Source organism: Zootoca vivipara, chromosome 2 (genome assembly GCF_965207765.1).
Source record: "Zootoca vivipara chromosome 2, rZooViv2.hap1.1, whole genome shotgun sequence".
Taxonomy (NCBI): Eukaryota; Metazoa; Chordata; class Lepidosauria; order Squamata; family Lacertidae; genus Zootoca; species Zootoca vivipara.
The window spans coordinates 7,006,553-7,022,130 of NC_142584.1; the positions used below are offsets into that span (position 1 = coordinate 7,006,553).

Consider the following 15,578-nt stretch of genomic DNA (forward strand, 5'->3'; position numbering starts at 1 on the left):
TGAGGGACCACAGCTATGGTGGGGCCTGGACCCCAAAGGTGCAATTTAAAATCTTTAAAACTAAGAAGTAAATTCCTCGGCTCTGTATATGTGGAGAACAGGGCATGGAACAGCTGTCCATAGGGCTTTAGCATAAGCTTTCCCTCATCATTTAGGAGACTGCTCAACCCCCAGAACCCCAGCATCTTGAGTTTCCAGGAAAGCCACTAGAGATAAGATCAGTCTTACAGATTCAGCTCCCCTCACCAGTTCTCTTTTACTAATGGGTCTTACAATGGTCAGTTTATCTAACCCTGGCAGCCTACACAAAATCATGCATTCAAGCTCTGCAGAATTGCTGATGCTTGGGAAAGTTACCAGCTTTTGGCCACACTTTCTGACGCTTAGGTGTGCCCATCCCTGCCTTCAATTTTAGGGAGGACAGTGAAGACTAGGCTGTCATCTTCACAGAATTGAGCAAGTGGTTTTTGCCATGAGATATGGCACCGGCCTGCTTTCTTCTCGTTCCCCAGCTCAAGTACAAATTGAGCTCATTAGCACTGCCTTGCTGAGACTCTTGTACTTCCGTTCATCCTTTTGTGTATGGGTGTGTGTGGCACGGCAGGGTGATGTCACCGCCCATAAAAGCCGCAGGGCACGCCCAGCCCCATTAATCAGAAAGATGATCCATCTTAAATCATGCGACCAATCCCACTTCCTCCAGAATATAAATGAAAAGAAGAGCCTTTAAGTCCCAGGGAAAGCAAGTGCATCCGCCTCCGTCTCATCGGCCACCTGTGCTCTCTTTTCCTCTCTCCACGCCAGTCAAAATGTCTCGCCAAACTTCAGTAAAGATCCAGAGGAGAGGGTTCAGCAACACCTCTGCCATCGTGCCTGGCTGCAGCCGCACCAGCTTCACTTCACGCACTGTAACCAGAGGTGGAAGTTGTGGTGTTGGTGGTGCTAGTTTCGGTAGGGTCGGTGGTGGCGGCGGCTTTGGCAGCCGAAGCCTCTGCAGTCTTGGTGGATTTAAGAGGGTCGCAGTGGCTGGTGGTGCTTCCAGCATCGGTTACGGTTACGGTTGTGGTGGCCTTGGCAGTGGATTTGGGCTTGGTGGTGGAGCAGGTGGCAGGTATGGGCTGGTTGGAGCTGGCTTTGGCGGTGGGAGAGGCGGCCTTGGCTTCCCTGTTTGCCCACCTGGCGGGATCCAAGAAGTGACCATCAATCAGTACCTGCTGGCACCTCTCAACTTGGAGATTGACCCCAACATACAGAGAGTCCGCAGAGAGGAGGGGGAGCAGATCAAGACGCTCAACAACAAATTTGCATCCTTCATCGATAAGGTGAGAAGTCAGATTTCATGAATGCCTTATCCTGCGACCCTTGAGTTGTTTCAAACCATTCAGTGGCTTTATTTCTGCTACTCTCCTTCATTGCAGCTCAGGCCACTATCACCATTTAACACAGGCACGACCAGCCATATGCTCAGTGGCACAGAGCTGTCAACTTTTTATTGGCCGTGCTTTTGATTCTGAGAGCAGCACTTTCTGCAAAAAATTTGCAGCCAATCCTTTTTGGTTTGTTTTGCCATGGACTAAAGCAGGAGGCCCCAAACTAAGGCCCGGGGGCCGGATGCGGCCCAATCGCCTTCTAAATCCGGCCCGCAGATGGTCCAGTAATCAGCATGTTTTTACATGAGTAGAATGTGTCCTTTTATTTAAAATGCATCTCTGGGTTATTTGTGAGGCATAGGAATTCATTCATATTTTTTTTCAAAATATAGTCCGGCCCCCCACAAAGTCTGAGGCACAGTGGACCGGCCCCCTGCTGAAAAAGTTTGCTGGCCCCTGGACTAAAGTGATTAGGAAACCTTCTACAGCTGCTATTGTATTATGCCTGAAATTAACATGGCTTCAAGGCAAATTTGCAGATTCTTTCTCAGGAGGAGCATCTGAGCACTCCGTAATTTCAGTAAGAAATGTTAGGCACTTGTCCAGGGCTGGTAAACTAAGTTGGCAAGCACAGTCCAGAAACATGGAGGGGTGAAGCAATTCTACCCCAGAGGGTTTGCATTTGATGCAGAAAGCAGGGCTGGAGGGAGAGGTGACTCATGGTGAATACCAGTGATGGATAGGGGAGAGTCAAATAGCACTGAAGATGCTTGCAAGATGAGCCTTGAGTGGTTCATGTTGCTCATTCATTCATTTGCTCACATTCGTAATTTGCCTTCTCCCAAAGTTTGAGTGCCGGTAATAATAAATAAAGAGTGATTGTATTAACAGCCTGATCCCATGCAAGCTTGCTTTGAAATAAATGTCAGTGTTCAGTGGGACTCACAGGTAAATATGCTCAGCACTGCAGCCTTAAAAGCCTCATTAAAAGTTAAACCAAATCAAATCAATTAAAACACAATGCAAAAATAATGTTATTTGCTTTACTGTACATCCTTGCAATTTTACCCTACTTTTCCTGCAAGTAGCTCAAGGTGAAATGCATAGATCAGCAATCCTATTTTATCTTCACAACAGCCCTTTGAGGTAGATCAGACTGAGAGAGAGAGTGATTGGATCCATGGTCACGCAGTGAGCTTCATGGCTGAGAAGGGATTTGAATTTCCAGTCTTAGTACATATCCTAATGGCGACAACCAAGCTCCATTAAAAGATGCTCAATCCTGAGCACAGATGAAGTTTGATGAGGGATGGAAAAGGGGTTCCATTGCTGTGTTGGAGGCTTCAAATAACTCAAATAACTCAAAACTTAAAAGGCTTTCTTAATTTGTATTACGTAAATTGATGCAAAATCTGAGTTATCTCTGCGTGTGTGTATATATATATATATATATATATATATATATATATATATAATGTAGAGAGAGAGAGAGAGTTATTTCAACCCAGCCTATATGTGTGCTTAGGGTTAGACTCCACAGTGTGGAATTTTCCTATGTGTCTTGTTAACACTTGACTCTGTGTATTGCTAAAAAAAACCTTAATACAACTAGTGGTCATATTAACTGTGGCCTAAGACCAGCTTTAGAAGCCTTGCCATTAAGATAAATAGACTGGCAGGCACCAAAGACAGGGTCAGTACAGCCCTGGCTTATGGAATTTATTTTTAAGGGATGTGTACCAGTCTTTAAAAAGGCCTTGAGGATAAACTAAGATAGTTTCATTCATGCCACTGCTGGATTCTAGAGCATTGGTTTTAGTTTATAGAGCTTTGTGGTTATTTTTATGCTAGGCTAAACATCTTTTAAGACAGGCACCCCCAAACTGCGGCCCTCCAGATGTTTTGGCCTACAACTCCCATGATCCCTAGCTAACAGGACCAGTGGTCAGGGAAGATGGGAATTGTAGTCCAAAACATCTGGAGGGCCAAAGTTTGGGGATGCCTGCTTTAAGATGTGTGCATGCATACAAAAGCTCATACCAATGGCAAACTTAGTTGGTCTCTAAGGTGCTACTGGAAGGATTTTTTTAATTTTGTTTTGACTACGGCAGACCAACACAGCTACCTACCTGTAACATCCTTTAAGAGTTACCTAATTCGTACTTAACTGACTTTTTTTTGTTTCTATCTTGGAATTGGTTGCTTTATCTGCCATACGTTTGTAAGTTTCCTAGAAATTCCATCGTCCTGTAAGGCAACTTAAGAAACAGACAAATGAACAACATAAATAGCATAGAACATGTCTTGTTACCTGAACGATTTGCAGGAAACTAGCTTGCAGCTCCTGCTATTGTGCATGATCTAGGACAGGCATCCCCAAACTGCGGCCCTCCAGATGTTTTGGCCTACAACTCCCATGATCTCTAGCTAAGAGGACCAGTGGTCAGGGATGATGGGAATTGTAGTCCAAAACATCTAGAGGGCTGAAGTTTGGGGATGCCTGATCTAGGATGATCTAGGATCAACTGCAGTAAATATCTCCAGTATTTAGGCTTAGAATAATGCTTTTCAAGTGGGACCCAAACTGTTGAAATTAATGGCCCAAACTAATGAGATCTTCCCAGCCCTCCTTTCCTCCTCAGCAGCAGAAACCCACAAACACCAACACTGAACAAAACATATGTTTTCTTTTCCATTCTTAATGTTAATATACCTAGGCAATAATAGAATTTTTAAAAGAGATATAGGAAGGGAAAACAGGCGTTTAGAAGGGGAGTGTGGGAATCTGTTCCTTTGAGGGTCCTTCAATGGTGTGTTGCTGGCTTGGTAAAAAGGAAGGAAGGAAGGAAGGAAAGAAGGAAGGAAGGAAGGAAGGAAGGAAGGAAGGAAGGAAGGAAGGAAGGAAGGAAGGAAGGTCCTCATTATGAAACTAACCCAGGCATGGGCAAACTCTCCAGATGTTTTGGGACTACAGTTCCCATCATCCCTGACCACTGGCCCTGTTAGCTAGGGATGATGGGAGTTGTAGTCCCAAAGCAGCTGGAGGGCCGAGTTTGCCCATGCCTGTACTAACCCAATAATATGTCAGGACTCACCTGTAAGGAGAGACTCACACTTAGGAAAATAGGAAGCTGCCTTGTATTGTGTCGGGCCAGTGGTCCACCTAGCTTAGTATTGTCTACACTGACTGGCAGTGGCTCCCTGGGGTATCAGATGAAGGGCATGCCCTTTCCCACCTTAGGATGCCAGGGATTGAACCAGCAACCATCTGCATGCAGAGCAGTTACTCAGCCACAGAGCGATGGCCCTTGCCAGTTTGTGAAGCACTTGAAAGATCTACATTGGCTCCCAGTACGTTTCCGAGCAAAATTCAAAGTGTTGGTGCTGACCTTTAAAGCCCTAAATGGCCTCGGTCCAGTATACCTGAAGGAGTGTCTCCACCTCCATCATTCTGCCCAGACACTGAGGTCCAGCGCCGAGGGCCTTCTGGCGGTTCCCTCGTTGCGAGAAGCCAAGTTGCAGGGAACTAGGCAGAGGGCCTTCTCGGTGGTGGCGCCTGCCCTGTGGAACGCCCTCCCAACAGATGTCAAAGAGGAAAACAACTACCAGATTTTTAGAAGACATCTGAAGGCAGCCCTGTTCAGGGAGGCTTTTAATGTTTAATAGATTACTGTGTTTTATTTTTCTGTTGGAAGCCGCCCAGAGTGGCTGCGGAAACCCAGCCAGATGGGCAGGGTATAAATAATAAATTATTATTATTATTATTATTATTATTATTATTATTATTATTATTGCTTAGCATCCCCATTGTGGTGTGACTTTTAGAAATGGTTAATGATGCCGTAGGTCTTTCTGCTTCCAGGTGCGTTTCCTTGAACAACAGAACAAAGTTCTGGAAACAAAATGGACTTTGCTTCAGGAGCAGGGCCAGAAAACGATCCGAAGCAACATTGAGCCCCTTTTCGAAGCTTACATCAACAATCTGAGGAAAGAGCTGAGCTGCCTGGACAGTAACAAAGCAAGACTGGCTGGAGAACTGAGCAACATGCAGAACCTAGTTGAGGAATTCAAGCACAAGTAAACCTCTCTCTTCCTCTCAGTTTGTTTTCTATGTCTTCCTTCTCTTCTACATCTCCTCCCCTTTCTGCTAAAGCCATGATTCACACAAGCAAACAGCTTAACAGCAACTTCAAAAGCAACACACACCATGTGGCAGTCTGCGCATGCACATCATAACATCTGCCATGTGGTTTGACCACATGGTGGATTTCAACAAGCTTGGTTTACAGGCCACGCAGGTCTTTTCTTCGCCAGTTGTGTGCAGATTGGCCCTTTGTGATCAAGAATAACCTCTTAGATACCATCAGTGCCATTCCAAACTTCTTTAAGCATTGCAGCCATCTCTTAATTGTTTTTCCTCTCTGCCCTGACCAAACAGATACGAAGATGAGATCAACAGGCGTACAACTGCAGAAAATGAGTTTGTAACCCTCAAGAAGGTGAGTGTCTGTAGATAGCTCATGGGGAAATAGTTTTGCTGTGAGGGGTCGTAATCCTTTGCTATCGTGTCCCACAAACCCTGCAGACAACTACAGTAAGTTTAAAATATATTTCTACAAAGCAAGCTGTAATCATTCACAGTTGCTGGGCCACAGTCCTCTGTTTTTAAGAGATGTGTGAGTGTGTTGTTGTTCACAAAATGGAGATATCACCCATTATTAGTGATGTAACTGGCATTAGCCAATAGGTGCCCACCACAGTCATGCATCTGTACCCCACAGAGCACACTCATGGTAGTAAGTAATCAATTTAGGAGCTGGATCACCCTCTCTTATGCTATAACTTTAGACCAGGCATCCCCAAACTTCGGCCCTCCAGATGTTTTGGACTACAATTCCCATCTTCCCCAACCACTGGTCCTGTTAGCTAGGGATCATGGGAGGGTTGTAGGCCAAAACATCTGGAGGGCCGCAGTTTGGGGATGCCTGCTTTAGACTGTCTAGTTCAACAATATCTTCTTTTTTTCAGGATGTGGATACCGCCTACATGAACAAAGTAGAGCTGCAAGCCAAGGCAGATTCCTTCAATGACGAACTCAACTTCCTCAGAGCACTGTATGAAGCGGTAAGGATCACCCCATTCACTTTAGCTGAAGTGTTCTGTGCTGTACGGTTATTAAACGTGGACTACCAAAGAGGCCATTCTAGCCATCTGCCTTGCTATTCGGCTAGAAAAAGAGCCCTGTTTCAGAATCTCCCATGGATAATGACAAAATGAAGGTTTATACATGGGCTTTTGTTGTCTCTCAACTAGAGCTGCCATCAATTTTGCCTAAAGTGTAATTTTGAAGCAAACTCTAAAGATTATGGTTGGGTGAAAAACAACTTTGGAAAAATAAAGCAATCTCAAAGGAAGCAAAAAGAGAGAGAAAGGGAATACTAGCAAAGTTTATCATAAGGAATGAGATTTACCTCTACATCCATAACTTGCTATTAGGCTTCAACTGCTAAGGTAAAAAACTAAAATAAACGCCTGGTGGTATTTTTCTGGAAAATTACAAGTTTCAAAAAGAAAAGATGAGAGTGAATTTCTCAAAGGATCCTGAGCACCCCTCTTTCCAACATCTTTATATGCTAGAGATAAAAGTATTACTCCTGTGAAAGGGCAAAAAAATGTTGGGACTATAGGATCACACCTTTAGCCCCACGCCCCAATGGCATGGGGGTGCGTCCTCCCAGCCCTGCCTCAACATTACTCACACATTGAGGGAAGATCTGAAGAGGGGATGTCTGAAAACACATAGGGAGTCCCCATGAGCCAGAACTTGGAGTGCTGGATCACATTGTCATCTAGGAGATACAATGGCAGGGCAAGTGCACCATTAATCATGCAGAACACATGAACCCAGAGTAATTGTGCACATGGTGCTTCACTTCTTGGCAAGAAATGCATGCTGATGTTATGATCCTTTGTGAATTCCATGAGAAACTATTCTTCTTCCCAGCATACCATAGCACTAGTCTGTCCTGCTAAGTTTGAATGGGTAATGGAGTTTCAAGGGAACAGAGAGAGCTAAGTTGAAAGTCCAGGAATTATAGGGTGGGGTTTGAGTGTCCTGTACAGTGCCTTCTTTTAATTGCCTATGAATAATCATGACTCCGATCCCTGCAATTCATGTGTGCTCTATCTTCTTATGTTTTAAAAACCTATTTTCATTATTAAAAAGGAAAAGGAAACAGGTGTTTTGGAAGCAGAATGAGTTACGTGTACACAAGTTTGCTTGCTTGCTTGCTTGCTTGCGTAACCCCTTACAGTTGAAGGAGTCTCTTGGTGCAGAGTTTGGGCTGGGAATTTGCAGAGGATGCAGAATTCAGTATTATATGGCTTTGATTGAGATGTTGCTGCCTCAACTACAGGAACTTGCACAGATGCAGACACAAATCTCTGACACTTCCGTGATTCTTTCAATGGACAACAACCGCAGCCTGGATCTTGACAGCATCATTGCTGAAGTCAAAGCTCAGTATGAAGACATTGCAAACAGGAGCAGGGTGGAGGCTCAAACTTGGTACCAAAGCAAGGTAAATCATCATAAAGGAACTAGAGAAGGGTGGCTTTCCTGTTGGTTCATGGCTTGGAAAATAAGCCAAGTTGCTTCTTCCCCTCACTTCTGAAATGACTTGGCTTATTTTCAAAAGCCACTGAAAAATTGCTTCCTAACCACCCTTCTTCCCCACTAGTATCCCAAACTCCTCCCCTTTCCTTTAAACTAGATTTACTTGGCCAGGGAACCAACAGCATACTCAGGCCTTGGGAAATGGGAAGGAGGGAGAGCTGATCTCCCCCTCCCTTCTTCAGTGTGCTGGTAGAATGCCAGAAAGAAACGCCAACATGACCCATGGAAATGTATTTTACCCATTGAGTATTGCAGTGATAGCATTTCCAGCATATACTCATGCACCGGGCTTTTTTGTGACAGTACTCACCATTACAAGGTACTAACACCACTTTTTTTTTTGCTGCCCATCACAGCCATTTTATGCTGGTACTCATAGAATCATAGAGTTGGAAGAGACCACAAGGGCCATCCAGTCCAACCCCCTGCCAAGCAGGAAACACCATCAAAGCATTCTTGACATATGCCTGTCAAGCATCTGCTTAAAGACCTCCAAAGAAGGAGACTCCACCACACTCCTTGGTAGCAAATTCCACTGCTCTTACTGTCAGGAAGTTCTTCCTAATGTTTAGGTGGAATCTTCTTTCTTGAAGTTTGAATCCATTGCTCCGTGTCCTCAGAGCATTTTTATCAATATTTGAGTACCGGCACCTGATTTTTTAAAAAAATAAAAAAGCACCCCATATGTATAGAAAATAAGAATGGTTGCTCGAAATGGAATTGACATAATGTTGCTGTGTTTGCTTTCTGCCTCTATTAGTATGAGGAACTCCAGGCTACTGCCGGAAGACATGGTGATGACCTTCGCAACACCAAGCAGGAGATTTCTGAACTCAACCGACAAATACAGAGGCTGCGCATTGAAATTGACAATGTGAAGAAGCAGGTATGGTCTTGCTGGAAAATATGAAATATGAAAATGTGTTTAGAATTCTTTAAAGGAGAACCTTAAATGTGTTGGGGGCTCTTCCTCCGAGGGATAAGAGAGTATTTCCATAGGAGAACTTTGGTCCAATGCATAACTTTTTACCTAGGTTTCCCTGACTCATAAGATTGGATCTTGTTACTCAATTCCTGTATTTATCTGCTTTTATAATACAATTTTACATTGCTTGTGTTTTATCTCTCTTTTTTATAATACTGTTTTGTAGTCTTTATGTTACATTTGTGCATATTGCTTGGAGATTTTTAAATATTAAGTGGTGTGGGTATGCTTTTAAGTAAATAAATTAAAAAAGGGAGGAGAGTTGCTCAATATCATCTCAGCGTATGCAAAATGGCTGGTTATTTATTTAGTGCAGTCAGTATCAGTGGTGGTTTATTGAAATATACTCGGAGTCGAGAGTGAATTTCATGCTCTTTATTCAGCTCGTAGTCACCAAGGAGAAGAAGAGAAGAATAGCCCTTTTCCCAAAACCATCTGCTTATATACATTATTTACACAATGGGCTTTGCCTGATTGGCTACTTCAAGGCTACACCTGTGGGCCAATCAGTTTGTGGATTGACTTCTGCCAGCAGCCTGATTAGCTGCTCCTGCAGGCCAATCAGGTTGCGGATTCACTTCCACCTGGAGTTGGATTGGGTGGCTCCTGCGGACCAATCAGACTGCTGATTCTGGATCCTATTGGTCTATGATTCAGCTCAGTACATAACATTTATGGAATAACACAAGGAAACAATAGGTCTTACTTGCTCCAAGGAGCTTGCGTGCCAAGGCTACATGCCCCGCAGTTCCCCATTGATTAATAAACACACCAACACAAGTATTTAGGATTATGGGCTAAAACAGGCCACAACCTTATTGGTTACAGATGTGAGCAGTTTGGCTTAGGCATTGGGTGATGCCAGGCTATATCTTGACTCCCGCCTGTCTGCAGGGAGTTAAACGAAGGGTAAACCACCAGAAGGGGGAGCCCTATGACTTACATCAAATAGGGGTACCCCAAGGGGTCCCCACTGGGGTCATGACATGGTCCTAGCTCACGCCTGGGCTTTGGACAGGATCCACACCCCCGGATCCCTTTAACAGGATACCCTTATTGAGGAGGGGCAGGCAGAGGCTACAACCTCCCCTCCCTTAAACAAAGGCTTACCCAATGCCTAACCGCCACTTGAGCTCAAACAGCTCCCCGCCAACACCCTCACACCTGCAACCAACATCTCAGCATAGGGTCATGCAAAATGGGTGATTATTTATAGAGTGCAGTCAGTATCAATGGTGGTTTATGGAGCAACATGAGGAAATAATAGGTCTTTCTTGCTCCAAGGAGCTTACCATTTAAGCTAACTGGTCTTTTCTCTCCCTACCTGCAAACAGTGTGCCAATCTTCAGGCAGCCATTGCGGACGCAGAAGAGCGGGGTGAGCTGGCTCTCAAGGATGCAAGGCAAAAGCTTGCTGGGCTTGAGGATGCTCTTCAGAGAGCCAAACAAGACATGGCTCAGCAGCTGAAGGACTACCAGGAACTGCTGAATGTCAAGCTAGCCCTAGATGTTGAGATCGCCACCTACAGGACGCTTCTGGAAGGAGAAGAATACCGGTCAGTGAGAAACAATCTCAACCTTGTACACATCCCATCCTTTCTCCAATGTTGATACATCTAAGATGAGATATCCAATGTGGGGCATTCCAGATGTTGCTGGACTCCAATTCTCATCAAGCCTGACCATTGGCCATGCAGGCAGGGACTAATGGGAATTGGACAACATCGGAAGGGCACCACGCTGGCTACTTCTGCTAATGATCAGTGCGTAGAGAAGGGAGAGGTGATAGTTCTTCATCTAAACCAGGGCTTCCCAAACTTGAGTCTCCAGCTGTTTTTGGAATATAGTTCCCATCATCCTTGACCACTGGTCCTGCTAGCTAGGGATGGTGGTAGTGTAGTCCAAAAACAGCTGGAGACCTAAGTTTTGGAAACCCTGATCTAGACCAAGTGTGGGGAACCTTAGGCCATCCAGATGTTGATGAACTACAGCTCCCATCATTCCTTCTCATTGGCCATGCTCATTGACTGATGGGTGTGTGTGGTAGTAGTTCAGCAACATCTGGAAGGCCAAGGGTTCCCTACACCTGGTCTCAATGAAGAACTACCACCTCTGTCAGAACACAGAGCTGAAAGTTGTTCCCTAGTGAATTGGAATTCCTACTTCAGACCTACTATTACACCATTCTGGTTGTGAGATAATTAAAAGTTTTTAAATATACCCTCAAGTAATCTTAGGAGAGCCAGTGTGGTGTAGTGGTTAAGAGTGGTAGACTCGTAATCTGGTGAACCGGGTTTGCGTCTCCGCTCCTCCACATGCAGCAGCTGGGTGACCTTGGGCTAGTCACACTTCTCTGAAGTCTCTCAGCCCCACTCACCTCACAGAGTGTTTGTTATGGGGGAGGAAGGGAAAGGAGAATGTTAACCGCTTTGAGACTCCTTCGGGGGATATCAGATCCAAACTCCTCTTCTTCTCTTCTCTTCTGTCGTGGAGCTCAAATGAGGACTGCTTCTTTTCGAACTAGCTTCCAGTCATTCTGTCTGGGCTTGAATCCTTACCACCCTCTTTTTGTTTTCTGACAGCCTGGCTAATGATGGAGCGGGAACAGTGAACATCTGTAAGTATCCTGGGGAGCGTTTATAGCTTTGCACTTTGGGGAAGGGATGAAATAAATGATGCCTTGTTTCAGTTCACACTCGGAGGGCTCCACATAGTGCTTCTACTCACCCATCCCGCCATGCCTCCTCTGTGCCCACATTTGTATACTGTAAAGCCCTGAATAGTTAGGCCTATCCATTTGCACAGTTGCTGTTCTGATGCAACACCTTGGGTTTTCTGTGCTGGTGCAATGTTGTAGCTCTCAAGCTGCTTTGCTTTAACGGGTTGTTTTCAAACATTGCATCCAACTCAGTGTTTTCTGCCCTATTCATTTTGTGCATCTGAAAGTTAGCAATTCATAGGGATAGATAAGAAACTCGATTCAATTAATATTTAAAGGTGAAGCTACCTAATTCACACTTTATGAACAATATGCAAAGCAGAACACAGTCATCTTTCAAAATCTGTACTTTTCCTACTTTTGCAGTGTAGTTCTCCAGCCAAGTAATGTGCAGAAATGCATATTCCGGGGGAAAGAGTGCACAGAAATGCATATACATACTAGTGAAAGTAGCATGCAGAAATGCATCCCGTTGCGAAAATATGCTTTGCAAAAAATGCCAGTATTAGGCAAAATTGCATGCGAAAGTGGAGAAATTCACAATGAAATGCTGGTGCATTTTCACTAGCACTTTTTAAAATGCAAACTGATGTGGAAATGTGGAGTAGTGAATTTAAAATTGGAAGGATGAGAAAATGAGAGAGCCAGAACGGACAGATTTGCCCATTCCTACCCATTCATTCAACCCAGATGCAGACAGACTGGTGTGCTCTCAATGAGTCTTGATCATGTGTTCTTTCCCCTTCATAGCTGTTGTCTCTTCAACCATCGGACGTAGCAGTGGGGCTGCTGTTGGCAGCGGTCTTGGCTATGGAGGTGGATGCAGCATTGGCTATGGAGGTGGAAGCAGCCTCAGCCTGGGAGGAGGAAGCGGTTTTGGAGTAGGAGGAGGCTGTGTGGGCCTTGGGAGTGGACTTGGTGCTGGAGGAAGCAGCTTCAGCTCAGGGAGTGGAAGAGGCTTCGGAGGAGCGTGTCTCGGAGGCGGCAGCAGCAGCTCTAGCGTGAAATTTGTTTCCTCTTCTCAAAAATCCTACAAATGCTAAAGCTCAGACTTCCTTGTAGCCTTTGAAAACAAAAATGTAACTTGTGAGCCATGTCTCACCTTGGCCTCCCTCTACATACTCTTATTGTGAGGGGCTTGTTCAATACCATCCATTTGTTTGATCACATTTGGGGAAAATGTAAAATTCTACCTTTTCAGATGATCTGTGTTGTAATGGGCTCTTTGCCATCGACAGTTTGCACCAATTTTTAATCTTGCTTCACCTTTCCACTTCATTGATGATCCTTTCAAATCAGAATTCTGAAGTTTCAAATTTTGTATAAACCAGATCACCGTTTGTTGGTTCTTGCTTTAATTCTTTGATGCCCGACTTCACTTTGTGTGCGTGTGTCTGTCTGTCTGTCTGTGTGTTAGTGTTCAATAAAATGCATATTGTAATTTATAAAATTTTCTAGTCCTTTTGAATATACACCAGTTATCTCAAATAAATTAGCACTTGCACAGCAGGTTGACAGTTTCTAAAGTGCTTTCTATCTCACTATTCTGGACAACAGTTCTGGGAAAGATGCCACTATTAGAGATGTTGCAGGTCTTGGTATTTTGGGGGGGTGGGGGTGGGTTTAAGGCTGAGGCAAAAGTGTCTCGCCTAAGACTATCTGTTGGATGAGTTTATAAAAAAAATTAACTAGGTGCTTCCTAGAATGAATGTAATTTTCATTCCGACCTGTATTCATCACAATCAACAGTTTCTAGTCCCGTGCAGTTAAGTTCCCACTAAATGCTACATTGTCGCTGTCTTCTATTTAATGTAACTTACTCCAATGTAAAGAAAATGTCAAAAACAGCATTAAAAATTCAATGTATCATTTGTGGGCTTAGAAAAAGGATATGAATGAATATCAATCATATTCACTATTCTTTTCCTGACCACAAATACACAAACTGCAACCATTTTCACTTCCTTTCCTATTTTCATTGGAGTTCTGACATCCTCATTTTTAGCTCCTTTTGGCTGCTAAGCCAACTTTCTTCAATGTGGTGCCTCCAGGTGCTGTTGGACTACATCTCCCATCATTCCTGACTATTGGCCATGCAGGATGCGGTTGATAGGAGTTATAGTCTACTCTAAAACATCTGGAGGTCACAAAGTTGGCAAAGGCTAGGCTAACCAGCCCTATAATAAAAAAAATTCCTTCAGTAGCACCTTAAAGACCAACTAGGTTTTTATTTTGGTATGAGCTTTCGTGTGCATGCACGAAAAAAACTTAGTTGGTCTTTAAGGTGCTACTGAAGGAATTTTTTTATTTTACTTCGACCCAGACCAACACGGCTACCTACCTGTAACCAGCCCTATAATTTCAACCCAAATCTTTTAGATTTACATCTGGATTTTCATATGGAGCAAAATGATTGAGGCAGCAGAAGGCTTCTTCGCAATGCCACATAAATTATTTTCCTTAAAATTAATTCATCATTAAATAAAATTCTTGAATACAAGTTGGCCAACAGATTGTCAAAAACTAGGGTTGTATCCAAACGTTGTTCCATTCGCACAAGGGCTTCTACCTGCACAAAACATCCCCACTGTCTCCTCTCCCCATGAGCCCCATAAATCTGCTCTAGGTGGTGTGTGTGTGTGGGACTCCAGATTTGAGTTTTCTATATGTAATCTTGGGACCCAGGTGGCGCTGTGGGTTAAACCAGAGAGTCTAGGGCTTGCTGATCAGAAGGTTGGCGGTTCGAATCCCTGCAACGGGGTGAGCTCCCGTTGCTTGGTCCCAGCTCCTGCCCACCTAGCAGTTCGAAAGCACATCAAAGTGCAAGTAGATAAATAGGGACTGCTCCGACGGGAAGGTAAACGGCGTTTCCTTGCGCTGTTCTGGTTCGCCAGAAGCAGCTTTGTCATGCTGGCCACATGACCCGGAAGCTGTCTGCGGACAAACGCCGGCTCCCTCGGCCTATAGAGCGAGATGAGTGCCACAACCCCAGAGTCGGACACGACTGGACCTGATGGTCAGGGGCCCCTTTACCTTTATATGTAATCTTAAGCATCCTTTCCCCAGCTAACGGTAGCAGTAGGAAGATGGCAGAGAAGCCATACTCTGTAACCACCTAACTATGTGCCCTTAAGATAAACTATGAATATAAGGATCCCTGAAAGGGTACAAGCTCCCCCCCCCATTTCTTTTACCTCTCAACATTATTCCTAACTAATGAATTTGAACCCTGTTGCTGTAGAGCTTGAGACCACTAAGGATTCTTCTCGCCCATCTACGCTAGGTTCCTATGTGCAGAACAGCTTGCTCCAGGTCAGGGCAAATCATTAGCCAGAGGCTAGAACTCACAAGTGCTAAACCACAGGTAGGGAGCCTGGAGGCCCCCCAGCTGCTGGTGGACTCCAACTCCCATCAGCCCCAGCTAGTGAGGGGATAGTCAGCCAATGGTCAAGGATGCTGGGTGCTGAAGTCCAGCATCATCTAATGGGCCACCGGTTCCCCACCAGTGCATTGGCTGAGTAGGCACTGCTCAGCTTCAGAAGACACGTGCAAAGGGCAACTCTATGTCTCAGCTCCACATGGCATTGGTAAGAGGCCTGCAACATCCTCTGCCTTCTGCATCCCCACTCAACCCATGGAAATGAAATGAGACCACCATACTTTCTTTGTGAAGCCAACATCACAGAAGCCAGCCATGTCCAACTTGAAGTTGACTGTGATCCATGATCCAATATAAAAACTGGCAGTGATCTACCACCCAGGGATGGGTGCAGGGTGGGCAAGCGGGCGCTGGCTGCTTCCCAAGGGGGCGACAGGGATGGGTGCAGGG

The 15,578-nt window shown here is 44.7% G+C and overlaps 1 protein-coding gene across 1 annotated transcript; it reads left to right on the top strand.

Annotated features, from left to right (window-relative positions):
- The first annotated feature begins 755 nt into the window (after positions 1 to 755).
- Positions 756 to 13,199, top strand: LOC118077358 (keratin, type II cytoskeletal 6A-like). Its single transcript, XM_035100989.3, has 9 exons — positions 756 to 1,322; positions 5,233 to 5,447; positions 5,809 to 5,869; positions 6,399 to 6,494; positions 7,787 to 7,951; positions 8,807 to 8,932; positions 10,366 to 10,586; positions 11,613 to 11,647; positions 12,500 to 13,199. Exons 1-9 carry the CDS (start codon positions 810 to 812, stop codon positions 12,790 to 12,792), a joined length of 1,725 nt encoding a protein of 574 aa, XP_034956880.2. The 5' UTR covers positions 756 to 809; the 3' UTR covers positions 12,793 to 13,199.
- The last annotated feature ends 2,379 nt before the right edge of the window (positions 13,200 to 15,578 follow it).

Excerpts from the sequence above, each read along its gene's own strand:
- LOC118077358 (XM_035100989.3), top strand. The coding sequence starts at position 810 with ATGTCTCGCCAAACTTCAGTAAAGATCCAGAGGAGAGGGTTCAGCAAC. Across the intron at positions 6,495-7,786 it reads TCAGAGCACTGTATGAAGCG|GAACTTGCACAGATGCAGAC; the intron begins GTAAGGATCACC and ends CCTCAACTACAG. Across the intron at positions 11,648-12,499 it reads AGCGGGAACAGTGAACATCT|CTGTTGTCTCTTCAACCATC; the intron begins GTAAGTATCCTG and ends TCCCCTTCATAG.